Here is a 16,775-nt window from a genome sequence, read left to right as displayed (position 1 = left end):
ATCAGGGATTGGAAACAGGATATAGAAAAACGCAAAGGGGGAACAAGGGAACAAGTAAGAGAGGCAGAAGATGTCTGGTCATTGTTTCCATCCTGTTCTCACCAGGGCATCAAACACCAGCACGTCACAGCTATCCTTGTCTTGTCCCTCCATCATTATGTTGAACAGAGCGTCCAGTGTGTCCTGCAGGAACTAAAGTGACCAAAGAAGAGACTGAGAACAGGAAGCAGAGGAGTCAGGCGCTGGAATCATCTACACTCAAGACAAGTGACGCATTCAAGAGAAAACCTGAGAATTATCTGCAAGCTGTCTAAGATCCTATCTCCAACTCCTCCACTTCTATATAGAGAATATGGAGCACAAACTGTGGGATAAACTTAGACTCCACATTCATGCAGAAATTAGTCAATAACTGGTTGTCCCAGCTGTCTTTCATGTAAAGAAAAATGGTGGTCAGTATGAGAATCGTTCTTTTATTAAAGCCAAGATGAAGTAGTCGAAAAGGGGTACATACACTAGAAGACTTCATTCTAGTATCCCCTTCTTCATTCAGGTCTCCAGAACTGGACACAGTATTCCAGATGTGATGTCACTAGAGCTCTATACAGCGGGATAACAATCTCCCTCCTCCTACTGGTTATACCTCTAGCTATACAGCCCAGCATACGATTTGCTTTCCCCACCGCTTGGCTGCACTGGTGACTCATTCTGAGGCATCAGAAATCACTACCCCTAAATCCTTCTCTTCTGAAGTCTTTGCTAACACAGTAATGCTGATTTGATACTTGGATAGAGGATTCCTTCTCACCAAGTACATTATTTTACAATTAGAAACACTGAACTACAGTATCTATTGTTTCGACCAAGTCTAGTAAAGCTGAATCATTACTGCAGCAACCTGCAGGAACATCAACCCTATTGCACACTTTTGTTGTATCGGCAAACAGACAAACCTTACCTACCACTCAGAAAAGTAATGGCATTCTTAAAGTTAATAGTAAAAGTCAAAGGATCAAAGGATACCAGAATAAAAAAAATATCCATAAAAGAAAACAGTAACCTTTCTAAGACTTACCTTCATGATTTCACTTCCATCTACTTCCATCAGATTGCGGAGTGCTTGAGATATCGGTCTAGGGTTAGACCGCCAGTTTAGGAGACCAAGTAAGTCCACTGGTGGAAAATGGCAAGTGATATGTGGTCAGCCATGTTCCTGGCTATATAAAAGTCTTCCTTAACTTGCAACGTCTAATGTAACATCACATTGTGTCTCTTACCATTCTGCGTCAGCTTGGTGGAGCAGATCAAGGTGCTAATCTGGAAGCTGTCTTTTGCAGGAGTCAGGTTAGGTGCATGTCCTCTAGGAGAACGGACTTCTTCCTCCTCCTCCTTAGTGGCAGGCAGTGATAAATACATCTTGGCATCATCTGACTTTTTGCTATCACCCTATAGAAAAGAGAGATATGGGAGGTTATACATTAAATCCACTGTGCACAACAATATCAGTGAAAAATGGCCACCTAAGTCCTTGAAAGCTATGGGTATACTAGATGGACCTTGACATTCTTTTCAACTTTTTTTTTTTTTTTTTTTTAGATAAATTATAGATTCCTTTTTCTAACCTGATGATATCATTTAGCCTAGCCATTAATTCACTGATGGTTGGTGCTGTAGGTTAGGGGGGATAGGGTGATTGCCGCTCTGAGCGCAATCCGGTGGGTGGGGAGCTTGCAAGGGTAATCCCAAGGGAAGGGGTGATCCATGAGCTCCGCTCGTGGCAAGGCTGTGGTGGTGCTGTGGTGGTGCTGTGCTATGAGAGCCTCTGAGCATAGGTCTCTCACATACACTACCCCCTAGACACTAGGATTCATGGGGCCCATACTGTGTACTATGGCGCCCCATGAATCCTAGTTACATCCCTGCCCACAAGTATTATTCTTACCTTATAAATGATCAGGTCATGTATTCCATCCCTCAACGTTGTTCCATCTTGGTTCATCAGCCTGACAAAAGCCACTCCAAACACCTTCTCCGACTTGTCCCGAGCTGGTATAGAGTGAAGAGAATCAACATGGTTTCTACTGCTTGGCATCACAGACAAATTCAAAAAACATCAGAATGGTTTAGAATTCATGTTAGATAGAACTGGAAGCAATCCACACTATGCATTGCAGTCTTCTGAAAAATGCTTTAAGCTAAGTGTAGGGATGCAAATGTTACATCAAAATCCATCATTACATCCTATTAATTGCAACTTCTGATACACATGATGTAATATACTTATACTGATACACATGATGTAATATACTTATACTGATACACATGATGTAATATACTTATACTAAGACTTACATTCCTGCGAGGAGCGGTGCCGGAAATTGAAGCGTAGATGGCAGTGACTGACATCTTCAATGGGTATAGAAACCTGCATAGACACAATGAAAGAAAGGATTCGATTGACATCACCAGAAAGTGCTTCTCAGTGGAGAACGGTGCAGCAGAACAGCATCGGGCAGGTGAGTATGCCTCATCTTTTAATTTTTAAGGTAAATTGAACCCATAGAATAGTGAACAATCCCTCTAATTTTCTTAAGGGGTCGGCTAATGAAGACAACCCTATTTTAATGGAAGTTGTCGAGTCCAGTTTCTCCAACCCCCAACAGTTACTTGCCAGCAACATCTAGCCATACACCACTGCATGTTTAATGTAGCATTACATGGCAACCAATCAAATGTATATACAAACCAGGTCTGCTGGTAATGGGACCCCCTCAATAACTGGGTACTGTAGCATAAGAGTTATATGAAATGACTCCCAATATGCCAGACCACCAATGCTTGTGATCCACAAATCATCAGTACAATAAAAGATTGTGCAATAATGTTTCTTCTAAGGGGACCTGTAAACTTTATTGCCTACAGGTCCCCTATGCAGATGCCCATCCAACCATGCCAGAATAATAGAGGGGAAAAAATAGTCTTGACTGACCCTTAAGGGGTTAAATAATCTCATAGTTCTTTATATATGGCATATGACTGTATACAAGAAAAGAGTGGTGCAGCTGTAGAAGCCAATAAACGTCAACCTTGCTTCTGCAATAAAATTCTTGGCCAGCAGTCTAGAAGGACAGGAATCTGCTGGCATAGTAGCTTCTGGCTCTCCTTGAAGTGGCTGACATAACTAGAGCCGCCGCTCCCATAAGTAAAGGAGCAGGGCATGCTGGAAATAAGACATAAATGTCATTGTCAAGGATGGGCTGGAGCAGTGGGCCGGTGACCAGACATTACTGCATTAACTAGGGAGGAGGAAGAAGACGAGGTGGACCTTCAGCCAGGAGTCATGATGCCTCGTCTTTCTCTACAAGGCTTTGCCGTTGTGCTTTTTGTACTTCTGGTAAAGCAGGGGAAGGGAAGCTGCGGCCCTCCAGCTGTTGCAAAACTACAATTCCCATCATGCCTGGACAGCCAGAGCCTTGGTTGTCCAGAAATAATGTGAATTGTAGCTTTGGAACAGCTGAAGGGTTGAAGCTTCCCCATCCCTGTGATACAGAATGTAAATTATGGAGGTTTTTTTTTATTCACCCAAATGGTCCTCAGTATCTCTGACACCCTGACATAGATAATATGCTAAGCAGTCATCTCCTGTCCGCACAGCACGTCAGCAGAAGAGGACAGTAGCAGACCCGGGCAGCCTGGGAACTGGCAGCGGAGCGGGGGGTAAGTATACACCTCTGTTATGTTCCCTGTAGCCACGGCAGCATGATAAATTAGCCATTAACACTGGACAACCTCTTTGAGGTGACCCATACATTATTGATAACTCTCCTGACCTCATCCTTCCATCCTTCTCTCCCTATCATCATCTGTCAAGGGAGAATCAGGAGGCCCATACACTTTAGACAGTCTAAAATGTATGGACACGTTGAGTAGAAACACACTAAATTGACAGAAGCTATGGTACTGCCCGATTGTCAATTTATCATACAGGTTTATAGGGGTATTCAGTCCAGTCCAGGGGTGGATGACGACAACGTCCACTTACCTCCCTCACACTCATGCTCCATCGCTGGCACCCATATTCCGCCATCCCGGTCACTTGGTCACCCACCGTTTCCTAGTCTAAGATTGGACTTGAGGTGTGAGGTCCCAGGCCACTGAGCCATTAAGCTGAGGTGGGACACCACTACAGCCGCTGAATTATGGAAAGGACCTACCCACATCACATCTCAAGTCCTATATCAGGCCAGGAATCGCTGGGCGACCAGGGGACTGGGGTGGCAGAATGCGGACACCAGCAATGGAGCTGGGGAGTTAAGTGGACGTTATTGTTTTTATTCATCCCCTCTCCGGGCATTGTGAAAAAAACAGGTCCTGGCTGGAAAACCCCTTCAGGCTGGGTTCACACTACGTATATTTGAGGCTGTATTTTTGAGGCTGTATAGCAACCAAAACCAGGAGTGGATTGAAAACACAGAAAGGCTCTGTTCACATAATGTTGTAATTGAGTGGATGGCCGTCATTTAATGGCAAATATTTGCTGTTATTTTAAAACAACGGCCGTTATATTGAAATAATGGTCGTTATTTACCGTTATATGACGGCCATCCACTCAATTTCAACATTGTGTGAACAGAGCCTTTCTGTGTTTTCAATCCACTCCTGGTTTTGGTTGCTATGAGGACCTGACATGAGGACCAAATACTGCCTGAAATGTACGTAGTGTGAACATAGCCTCAATAAGTATAGTTAAAAGTTCTTTCATACAACAGATGACTAACCTTGACCGTCTCATACCAGCTTGGCTGCTTGACTTGATAATACACAACAGATTTATACTCCGGTAGTCCTTCCTGTCCAGCTCCAGGAATTATAGCTTTCTAAAAAGAACACAAGTACAGATTATACAACACGGGTAATCTTACTACACAAAGAGCAAACCACTATCCTGAATATTTTATGTCCAAACTGTACCTCTAATAAATTACCATCCTGGTCATGGACAGATACCATGACTTCCACGTTTTTTGGTGTTTTCTTTTTGCCCTTGTCAAACTCCCCCTGGATTAGAGTAATATAAATGTCATTTCTAACATCTCCTGTAAGATCAGAGAAGAAAAAAAGTGTCACCTATCTACAAACCAGCATAACAATAAATTATTCTGTAAAGTAAAACATACCAATACATACCTGGCAGGATGATCTCTGGGAAACCCATCTTTCGAGCAACTGCAGTAGATCTGTCCACCAGATGAGAATATTCCTTCTGTACTTGATTCAAGTCTCCAGGAAGAAGCTTAAGAGAAATCCAGAGTCCTAAGAAGACCAAGGGAATAAGAACATGTCAATGGAAAATCCTTGTTTCTCTTTATTTCTAACATGAACTACACAGTACATCCTTAATTCAACTTGTCTCTATGGTTCAAAAGTCCTTATGCCTCTACTGGAATACTGGATACTGGGTTGACAATAGCGGTGAGCAGACTTGAGGGATCAGTCCGGGTTCTGCAACTTCTCCGGACCTGAACTCTTGGCATTTGATTGCCGATATCTGGGGAAGTTAGATGCAGCCCTAGAGAGTTGTGGAAACCTTGTATACAGCCTATGGCTGTGTCCACATTTTCCTGGCAGCACTAGGGCGGCATCCAACTTCTTCAAATGCTGGCAATGAAATGCCGAGAGTTCAGGTTCGGAGAAGTTCTTTAAGTCTGCTCAACACAAGTTGACAATACAATCCCAGGAAGAAACAGGAGAAGACATCTTTTATTGTACACTCCAGAGCTCACATTGCTAGGTCTCCATGTTGAATAGTAGCATTAGAACATATGGTGGCAACCTAGTTGTCTCCCTTTAAGGAAGGAGAAATGTGCACAAGATAGGCGATATGTGTCTCAATAATTGGGATCCCGAAGACAGGACTCCCACCAAAAATGAGAACGGAGATCCCTTAATTGCCCAGCCAATGCTCCATGCACTTACTATAGGGCTGCGGAGGCTATCTGAGAAGAGTACTTAGCAATATCTGGCAGACCCATAGTAAATGAATGGAGTAACACTCAAGCATACATGCAGTTAAGCTTTTCAGTCGGGGGTAACAGAATCCCATTTTTGAGATGAGTGGTGGTCCCAGCGGTTGGACCCCCATCAACCACATACTTATTACCTATGCTATAAATGGATGACAAGTTATAATCTAAAGTTAGTATTGTTATTGTTATTGTCAGACCATGCATAAGCCACCCTATGTCTGGTTGTACACACAGATACACATGATATAAATGGATAAAGAAGTGGTCTTTCAGAAACGTTGTACTGCTTTTCCATTGGTTCACAACAACCTGGAAGTAAGGAGTCCATACCCTGCCCCTTGTGGTTGGTTTCCTTGGCTGCGATCACCTTGTTGTAGATGGCAGTCAGTGGTTCATTCTCCGCCAATGCCCGGGAGGTGCTCAGAGGAGACATGATGAGCTGCCGCTGGCTGATATAGTTCTCCTTGGCCATTCTGTGGATACAGTAAACTTGGTTATAAACAAGCTTTCTAATATTATACAAATAGCTGTAGGTGAAAGTAACTTACGGGTGAAAGGGGATAAAATGTTGCTTCTCCTCATCGTCAACTTTTCCATGGGTCACGTCTGAGATATCCATTACTGTAAAATACAGGGAGGTAGACGGGTAATGTAAAACATAGAGCCAGGACGCAGTGAGAAACCATACAGCCGCATTATACCACAACTACTTCCATAACAGACTTCAAGGCTTGGTTTTCACATATACGCAGCCTTTTCATTGACTCCTAAATTTTCCACCGCACCTTCAGTCATGCACAATGATCATGAACTGTTTTACTGAGTAAATGTGAGCCCCCTTTAGCTGCTTTTTTTGCCAGTTATGCCCTTGTACATATCCTCACTAAATGGTCAGGTCTAGATCATGCACAAAGCCAAGGAGGTGTTGCTGAGCTGCAGTATGCATGCTTCCTAACCCCTCCACCACCCCTCCCTCTCCTGCTTGAGTAGTGTCCAGGGCTCAGTTTCCAGCACTAAGCCCTGTACATCAATCAGTCAAGGCAAAGAAAAGTGGGGGAGGGTGGGGGCATGCATACTGCAGCTCAGCATCACCTCCTTGGCTCTGTGCATGATACAGAGATGACATAATTGACTTTAGAGATATATTGTTGAATTTACCTGCGACTCCAAAGGGCCTTCTCAAGCCAAACGTATGTTTCTTCCCATCCTTCATTTCCATGTGTCCAACTCGTACTATCTGACATACAAGGCTGATCCGTGGACGTATCAAATCCAGACTGCTAAGGTCCTGAAGAGGAGAGAGGTCAAAACTAGAATGAAAAACAAAATAGACGTGGTTCAAGATCAACAAGGAAGGCAGAAAAGGAAGAAACTAGTAGACATCAAGGAAGATTGTGCAGGTAAATGCCGGATAATAAAGTAGAAAGAGAAAGGACGCAATATCTCAGACTGTACGGTTCATGGGTTATAAGTAAAAGACAGTAAGATTATGTTTTATCCCATTTATTCAAGATATGTACAGAACAGTACATAATCAGAGAAATTAGGACAGGTCATTAATATCTGATCTGTGAGTTTCCTGGCACCCTGAACAATCTGATCATGCAAGCGCATGGAACACATCATAAACTGGATAGTGGCTGCACCTGGTATTACAACTCATTTCATTAAAGTGAACAAGATGAGCTGTAATATTAGATGCAGCCACTAGCAAAAGTTTGGCACTGTGCCCTGTAGGAAGATGCAGCATCGCTCGTACAGGTGCAGCCAGGTACAGGCGGTTTTAGGAAACTTTGTAATTGGGTTTATTAGCCGAAAAATGCATTTTTATCATGAAAAAGCAGTTTTGTTTGGTTGTCTATATGGTTGTCTATTGAGAGGGGAGGGGTTTAGGGAGATGAGGCACCAAAACAGGACAATAAAGAGTTAATTTACAGCTACATCACGGGGCTATCTTTTCTGAAGTTAGCACTGACCTCTCTGACCTCTGAACACCTGCTTTCACACAGATCCCACTGTGTAATCCTTTGTTCTCTGCTCTCTGCTGGTGACTAATCTCTTTCCTCCCCCCTCCCCTCTAAAAAAAAGTAGAGATTTCCTGATAATGGGCAGTGAATGAGCGAGAGGAGGGAGGGGGGGGGCCTGGGAAAAGTATTTTTGAATGCAGATAATGGCATATTTGCCTAATAAACCCAACTACAAAGTTTCTTAAAATTGCCTGGACTATTGATTTCTGCAAAAAAAAAATATGACAGTGACACTTTAACCCCTAGACGACCCTGGGCATTGCCGTACATCCTGGGCCGCCTAGGCGTGTTCAGAGCGGGGCCACCAGCTCCGCTCTGACCCGCCGCGGTCCCGGGTGCAGCTTGTAGCCCGGGACCGTGGCTATTAGCGGTCATGGTCCGTCGCGATCGCAGAGGGGCGATCCCCTTGTCCTTACCCGGCCGGGGTCTGCGCCGTAATGGTGCTGATCCCGGCTCGGCACTCGGTTGTTTTCGGCTGCAGCAGCCGAAAGCAATTGAGTGCCGATCTCATTGATCTATGCAGTATAACTATCCCCCCAGGGGGTCTTCTAGTATAAGTGTAAAAAAAAAAAAAACTAAAAAAGTGTTTTTATTAATAAATAATCCCCTCCCCTAATAAAAGTTTGAATCACCCCCCTTTTCCCATGTTATAAATAAAAAATAAACAAACATGTTTGCTATCACCGCGTGTGTAATCGGCCAAAATATTAATTGATCACATTCCTGATCTCGCACGGTAAACAGCGTAAGCGCAAAAAAATCCCAAAGTGCAAAATTGCGCATTTTTGGTCTCATCAAATCCGCAATTAAGGTACCGACAGAAAGAACACATCATGGCGCAAAAAAGACATCTGACACAGCCCCATAGACCAAAGGATAAAAGCGCTATAAGCCTGGGAATGGAGCGATTTTAAGAAACATATATTTGTTAACAATGGTTTGAATTTTTTTACTAGACAACTTATATTATAAAAGTTATACATGTTATATATCGTTGTAATCGTAACGACTTGAGAAACATATTTAACAAGTCAGTTTTACCCCAGGGCGAATGGTGTAAAAACAAAAACCCTCCAAATAAAAAAAATTGTGTTTTTTTTCAATTTCTCCAAACATTAAATTTTTTCCTGCTTTTGCAGTGTACTTTATGAAAAAAATGTAGCCTGTCATTGCAAAGTACAATTAGTGGCGCAAAAAATAAGGGCTCATGTGGGTTTCTAGGTGAAAAGATGCAACTGCTATGGCCTTTTAAGCACAAGGAGGAAAAAACGAAAACGCAAAGATTGAAATTGGCCCGGTCCTCTAAGGGTTAAGTTAGCTGATAGCTCATCAAAATTAAAAAGTCTGAAAACCCTCTTTAACCAATAAAGCAAAGAGCATTTTAGAGCAAATCTAGATGAGAAGACCACCAGACAATGAGTGTGAAAATGAAGCGATTTGATGTAAAATAGAATAGACAGAAGCAGGATGACCATACAAATAAGATATATTACAGTTGGACCTGCTAATCTGTATAGGGGCCTCCAACTCACAATGCTAGTGTACAGCACTTCTAGCAGTTCTAAACACCAGTCACTTTAGGAGCAGACTACAAACCTGCCAGGGTTTTGAAAGGGTATGCTGCTGCACAAGCGAAATGATAGGTACCCTTACAACAAACCTGACCCTTCCTTTCCCATGAAGAGAAACCGCTACTAGATGTCTCTGGCATATTGCAATTGTTAATTTTATTAATAGAGCGCCACCATATTCCACAGCACTTTACAATTCTGGTATCTGTATTTATTTTCTTGTTGTTTTTAACTGCAATTATTGACAGAAGTGCCATGAAATCCAAAAAAGCAAGGCTGGCGTGGGGTGCGGGAAAATAATAAATAAAGTAAAGTTACCAGTCCTCTTGTCTTCTTATTGCCGCTCCCGGGTCTCATTGCCAGTTGTCACATTCATCTGGAAACCAGGTACCCAGCTCTTCCAGCTGCAATGTCGATGCCTGGCTAAGCAGGTGTCCTCTCAGTCAGTGACTGTGGCATTGTCCTGTACTGGCCACTGATTGGCTGATTGGCAATTGCTCAGCCGAGTATGTGACGATGCAGATGGAAGAGTCGGGTACATGACGTAGCAGATGGAAGAGTCGGGTACATGACGTAGCAGATGGAAGAGCCAGGTACGTGACATTGCAGATAGAAGAGCCGGGTACGTGACATTACAGATGGAAGTGCTGCAGGAGGCCGGCGGCTGTCAATGGGACCCGGGAGCAGCACTACGGGGCACGAGGACAGGTAAGTTTACTTTGTTTATTATTTGCCCGCACACCCTGCCTTTCTGATTTTTTTTACATCTCACTGGACTTCTCCTAGCCAGCCTCGTGAACATCTCCAAAACCTATTCTTTGTATGTGACACATCTGTAAGTAAAGGATAAAAGTGGCTGAAGCAGAAGCGCCGAAGCTGAATTAGGCTGATTCACTTCTTTCATAAGGACCCCACAAAACAGTGAGCCAGATGATCTGTTCAACAATGGACGGCAACAGATCCAGACAGAACCCCAGAGATCCCAATGACTTTATTAAGGTCCCCAAACAGAACTCTGACAGTATTAGTAAGTGCACTCATACCCCTTACTGACAGCAGTGTACCTCATAGAGCTAATATCATCCTCCCCTCTCCCAGGCTGTGCTGTCCTGCTCTGTAGTGAGTCTGTCCATAAGATGGCTGATATTAGCTCTATGAGGTACACAGGCAGCTGCTGTCAGTATATACAGTGAGTACACTTACTAATACTGTATACTGAACTATTTTACTATAAAGTGGCCAACCCCTTTAAGCTAGAGTAAAGCTAAGATTGTATCTGTGTTCATACCAGATCCATTCATGTTGTTGCATAGATTTATTTATAACAATCCCTATAGACTTTGATTTGAACCGAATGGAATGATGCCAAACTAAGACCTGAGGTGTCTTATAGTAACCAATGGGACACGGTTATTTCTGTATTTCTAGTGCCGGAATGCATCTGACCAATGGAAATCATGAACGCAGATGTTAACCGACTCACAATAGATTAAGCTGTACTAGAATATGAGAACAGAAATGACAAAAACTAATAAGAACAAGGATTAGGATTGAATTCCAGAAGAGGAAGGATTACAAATAATGGAGGAAGTTGTGGGGGAATACTCACTGTAAACACTGCCTGCAGGTTGTTTAGTTTCTCGATTTCCTTTGGCATACCCGAACTACTCCAGCGGACCAGGTAATTCTCACTGCAGGTAAAGAGAGCAAGAACGCGTAGAATCTGCACTAACCCTTCATACTGTGGTCAGATATAAAACATTTAGGACCATGGCCTTACCTGATGAAGTGGGAACTGTCCGGGTCATAGAGACACATCAGCAATTCTGCATCCTCCGCCATGTTACAAACAAAGTTCTTGAGATTGACATACAGGCTGTAGTTGTGAGCTAAATGGAGAATGGCTGGAGTACGGCAATCCAGGGGCTGTAACTGGGACTGAGAAATAAAAAAAAAATAAAAAAGAACTATTTAATCCATGATATATATTATAATATGACTAATGCATCCCACAGAGAAAAGAAAAATCTTAAGTGTTTTTAGATTGTGCTGTATTTATGTGAATATATTCTCATCAAAGTTCATCCATTTGTGCTGCTCCCACCTAATTTACTATGAAGAAGTAGTAATACCAATCTGCCATGTTATAGATACAGAGGAACAGCAATCTGGCCGAGGCTACTGCTTTGCAGAGGATTAGTGCCAATGCTGCTGTGATCACAGAATTTCATTAGCTAGCAGAATGCCCCTACTGACACCAAGAGGGTCTGTGACTCTCCCTACTAGAGCAAGACTGATAGAGAGAGATGGTGTGTGATATATAATAAAGTCATTTAAGCTGTATCTCTCTCACACCTTCTCTTTTTCTCTTTTATGTATTATGATAGCAGGGAGAAAGTAAAGGGCTGTAGAAAATCAGGGCTTATCTCTGCCCCATCTTGAAAAGAGAAGAGCTGGCGACCATCTAATAGGGGAATTTTCCCCATCATTCACGAGGTGTCTAGTTAATGGGATTTACTTGTGTTTTTTAATTTTGTTATTATTGTTCCTGTTATGCAATGCAATGTGCACCGCCATATATGTATCAGCTGGACTAGTCATCCCCATACTAGTGGAACGTCAATGTACAACCAACTGAAGGGTCCCTTGATTGATTGAGTATAATGCACTGTTCCCTCGTAACACCAATTGCTCTGGACTCCGGGAGGACTGTATGGGGACTTCTCCTCTGCACTTGTGAGGACTTTCTATTTTTCTCTGTAACCTGTAAGTCTGTATTGGTTCCTATGTATCCAGCCTATACTGTCTGTCATTCAACCGGAAAAAAAAAACTGTTGAATAAAATGTTGTTTAAAAAAAAAAAAAAAAAAAAAAGAGAGAGAAAAAGAGTATGCTGTCTGCAAGTAAATCAGGCTAATAACACCAGAGGGCACTATTTTTTAAATTCTGGATTAGAATTTTACAAAAAAAAATTATTAGTTATAATAAATGCATTTTTTTCCCTTCAAGCAGCACCTTGTAGCAAAGATTGACAATTACCCCTGCTCACTCCGCTACAGAACGCTGTGGCTGCAGCACTAGTGACACTAGATAGCTTCCCCAAGTGTATTGTCTCTCCTAATCCTGATATACATTAAAACAGACATCAATGGAGGCTTAATATCTCAGTTTATGTTACGTTGCCAGAACCAGGGCTTAAGCAGCCATGCAATTCCCAAGACAGCCATTAGTGGCAGCAGAGGTTGTGTCACCCCTTACTACTGCCACTTAAAGAGGTTATCCAGCATTAAAAAAACATGGCCACTTTCTTCCAGAGACAGCACCACTCTTGTAGGTTTTGCAATTCAGTTCCATTAAATAGTGAATGGAGTGTAACTGCAAACCACACCTAAACTGAAGACATGTGTCTTGTCTTTGGAAAAAAAGTCGCCATGTTTCTCGAATGCTAGATAGCCCCTTTAATGCCTTACATAGCACTGTCTACATAGAGAGAATCCCTGTACTAGGCATTGCACAGTGTGTTTTAATTTTGCTCAAAGTATTCTATTTAAGAGGAGTATGGGTGACAAAGCCAAGACTCCAATCATGTCCGTCAATGGACCAGTTCCTCTAATCAGACACTATACAATATACCAGAATACAATAATCCATTGTTCTCTATACCTTTTCTTCCTGTATCCTCTCATCAATCCGCAAAGAAGCCGTCTCATGAGATCGGAAGAGGGTGATCACACTGGTCTCATCTGGGTCAAGGATATTCCCATTTTCATCTCTGACCACAAGATCCAAACCTAGGAGCCTGTACAACAGGAACCACAATGAATGAAATACAAATGCTAAACTTAAAGGGTATGTACACTTTTACAATGATATTGTATTTCCCTAATCCATCAATAATAATAAAGAAGCCACTTTGCAAATAGTCTCGATTTTCATTTGACACCTTGCGTTTTGCCATCGTACAGATGTTAAAAATCAGGGCAGGGAAGGGATAAAACGACCACAGGATCTGACAACAGAGCGTTTGTTTGTAGTCTGTCACCATGGAGATGCATTCAAGATTGTTTGAAAAGTTAAACTTTATTTCAGATGCAAAACTATTTATTGATTGCAGACGTGCACAACACTTTAGTTTCCGAAGACTTTACCGATTTCCATAGTCAATCTTCGCTGTCACTTTTTTCCTCAGTTCCGCCAAGTCATCCTTGGGAAGGGTGCCAGACATGATCTGTGAGCGCCAGTCCATGAGTTGGGTCATCATGTCTTGTGTCTGGGTGAACTGCGGCCGCTCATTTTGCTGTATGAAACATATAAGCATGAGGATTAGGGTGTAAAGAAAATCCATTGCCTGTCTGAAGGCAGCAAGAGCTGAACTCACCACGAACAGAGAGTGCCAGTGGACCGCCCATTCCCGCAATGTAACGGTGAGCTCCTGCACCAGGGGGAGCTCGCTGAGCACTGCCGGCTCATGGTGCCTAGGAGAGAAGTATGGACAGCAGAAATGATACAACCCTAACAATGCTATTGCTTTTTAGCAATTTCATTCTGGCTCAAAGAGGGGTACTGTCTTAAAGGGGTACTCTAGGGGAAGAAAATTTAAATCATAAAAGTCATATAGATCCGTAAATTATATATTATATTATATATTTAAAAATCTCAAATCTTCCAGTACTTAGCTGCTATATGCCCTGCAGGAAGTGGTGTACTCTTTCCAGTCTGACATAGCGCTGCCACCTGCTGCCACCTCTGTCCATGACAGGAACTGCCCAGAGCAGGAGCAAATCCACATAGAGAACAGTTCCTGACATGAGGTGACAGCAGAGAGCACTGTGTCAGACTGGAAAGAATAACACCACTTCCTGCAGGACGTACAGCAGCTGATAACTACTGGAAGACTTGAGATTTAAATACAAGTAATTTACAAGTCTGTATACTTTTTTGACAATAAAAATAGTTTGCTTCCACAGAACACCCCTTTAAGCAGCACTCTCTTTACAATATCCACATGACCTAATAGGATATACAGATGAGAGAGTCCCTATTAGTAGCATACCCCTTCAATAAATTACAGAATTCTCTTAATTGTAGCTATTCTATCTCGGTTCCTAAGGTAACAAAAAAGAATACAGAATGCGAAACGGGATCTTGTATCTTGCAAATAAAATATTAGGAATTATAGGGGGAGATTTATCAAACATGGTGTAAAGTGAAACTGTCTCAGTTGCCCCTAGCAACCAATCAGATTCCACCTTTCATTCCTCACAGACTCTTTGGAAAATGAAAGGTGGAATCTGATTGGTTGCTAGGGGCGACTGAGCCAGTTTCAATTTACACCATGTTTGATAAATCTCCCCCATAGAATGTAAAGCAGTTGTTGTATATCACTGAGCTTACCCTCTGTCATCTGTAACTTCTTTTATGTGAACATAAGTAGCTGGGAATATGCCCTGGAACGACAAAGAGTGAACACGTGTGAGCCCTAGTGCAATAGAAAGGATGCTGCCGCCACGGCACCATACCTTAAAGGGGTACTCCAGCGAAAATCTTTTTCTTTCAATTTAACTGGTGTCATAAAGTTATATAGATTTGTAATTTACTACTATTTAAACATCTCAAGTCTTCCAATACTTATCCGCTGCTGTATGTCCTGCAGGAAGTGGTTTATTCTTTTCAGTCTGACACAGTGCTCTCTGCCCATGTAAGGAACTGTCCAGAGCAGAAGAGGTTTTCTATGGGTATTTGTTACTGCCCTGGACAGTTCCTGACATGGACAGAGGTGGCAGCAGAGAGCACTGTGTCAGATGAAAAAGCCACTTCCTGCAGGACATACAGCAGCAGATAAATATGGGAAGACATGAGATTTTTAAATAGAAGTAAATTACAAATCTATATAACGTTCTGAAACCAGTTGATTTGAAAGTAAAAGATTTTCACTGGAGTACCACTTTAATTCAGCCATCAAGTCGAACAATCATGCCACCAGTAGCACCAGGGGTACCGATATATATTGGGATAAATAACAAAAGGATTTATTTAGCCAATGAACAACAGACTTATCACCTGGAAAGAAGTCAGCCACATTTTTGGCCGATAGTCAGATGAAAGATCTTTCATCCACAAACAAACTTGATGGAAAGAATGTTCCCATTGTTGCTGATCATGTTTGGCCAGTGTGAACAACAGTAAATTATACATAATAAACTTCCCATACACAATAAACTTCCCATAAATTCATTAAAAGGTATTCCAGCAAAAAAAAAAAAAAAAAAAAACTTTTAAAATCAACTGGTGTCAGAAAGTGCCAGAGATTTGTAATGTGCGTCTATTAAAAAATCTCCAGTCTTCCAGTACCTATCAGCTGCTGTATGTCCTGCAGGAAGTGGTGTATTCTTTCCTGCCTGACACAGTGCTCTCTGTCGCCACCTCTGTCCATGTCAGGAACTGTCCAGGGCAGTAGCAAATTCTCATAGAAACACTCTACTGCTCTTCAGACTGGAAAGAATACATCGCTTCCTGCAGGACATGCAGCAGCTGATAAGTACTGGGAGACTTGAGATTTTTTAATAAAAATAAATTAGAGATCTCTGGCACCAGTTGATTTGAAAGAAAATATTTTTTTTAAATATTTTAAAATCACATATGGACTACCAGACCACTGCTTTTAGAGCAGAGTGGAGGTCGGTAAAACTGGCTTCACACTGTGTTTTTGCAATCCATTTTTTTTTCTCCATCCGACTTCCAGATCAAAACTGATGTTTTTATTTTTAACGGACGCAAAAATTAGTTTTTCTTTATAATGGAAGTCAATATAAAAATGGATCAAAATGAACGCACACAATTGCATCTGTTTTTTGGAGGAAAAAAAAGTGGATGGATGAGAAAAAAAAAATGCAGTCTGAAACCAGCCTAACCTAGACAACGAACTGTCAGTAACAGGAGGGAAAATGCAGCATATCCAGGCTGAGGAGCAGTATTTTAATCCCTTGAAATCACTTTCATGTTAATCAGATGGCCACTAGGGGGCAGCAGAGATTTGGCAAATATTCTACAAATGACTGCAGGTTTCTTCCGATGAAAGAATGATGGCGGCTGGTACGTGTGTTCATACTTCTATGGCAGAATTCTGCTAAACACGGCAGAATATAATCCGG

General features: G+C 42.1%; 1 protein-coding gene across 1 annotated transcript in view; it reads right to left on the bottom strand.

Moving 5' to 3' along the window:
• Positions 1-16,775, bottom strand: part of DOCK5 (dedicator of cytokinesis 5) — a 63,661-nt gene that overhangs the window by 23,285 nt on the left and 23,601 nt on the right. Inside the window, exons 4-20 of the mRNA XM_069944328.1 lie at positions 15,019-15,071; positions 14,003-14,099; positions 13,773-13,921; positions 13,288-13,423; positions 11,405-11,562; positions 11,234-11,315; positions 7,185-7,314; positions 6,575-6,647; positions 6,357-6,499; positions 5,188-5,313; positions 4,972-5,096; positions 4,779-4,877; positions 2,353-2,425; positions 1,943-2,046; positions 1,278-1,446; positions 1,076-1,173; positions 103-192 (exon numbers count right to left, since the gene is read on the bottom strand). Coding sequence (XP_069800429.1) covers positions 103-192; positions 1,076-1,173; positions 1,278-1,446; positions 1,943-2,046; positions 2,353-2,425; positions 4,779-4,877; positions 4,972-5,096; positions 5,188-5,313; positions 6,357-6,499; positions 6,575-6,647; positions 7,185-7,314; positions 11,234-11,315; positions 11,405-11,562; positions 13,288-13,423; positions 13,773-13,921; positions 14,003-14,099; positions 15,019-15,071 — 1,905 coding nt within the window. The remainder of the gene's footprint in view (positions 1-102; positions 193-1,075; positions 1,174-1,277; positions 1,447-1,942; positions 2,047-2,352; positions 2,426-4,778; positions 4,878-4,971; positions 5,097-5,187; positions 5,314-6,356; positions 6,500-6,574; positions 6,648-7,184; positions 7,315-11,233; positions 11,316-11,404; positions 11,563-13,287; positions 13,424-13,772; positions 13,922-14,002; positions 14,100-15,018; positions 15,072-16,775) is intronic.

Source organism: Dendropsophus ebraccatus, chromosome 1 (genome assembly GCF_027789765.1).
Source record: "Dendropsophus ebraccatus isolate aDenEbr1 chromosome 1, aDenEbr1.pat, whole genome shotgun sequence".
Lineage (NCBI taxonomy): Eukaryota > Metazoa > Chordata > Amphibia > Anura > Hylidae > Dendropsophus > Dendropsophus ebraccatus.
The sequence above is the reverse complement of the archived record's forward strand: the minus strand, read 5'-3'. Positions and strand labels throughout refer to the sequence as shown.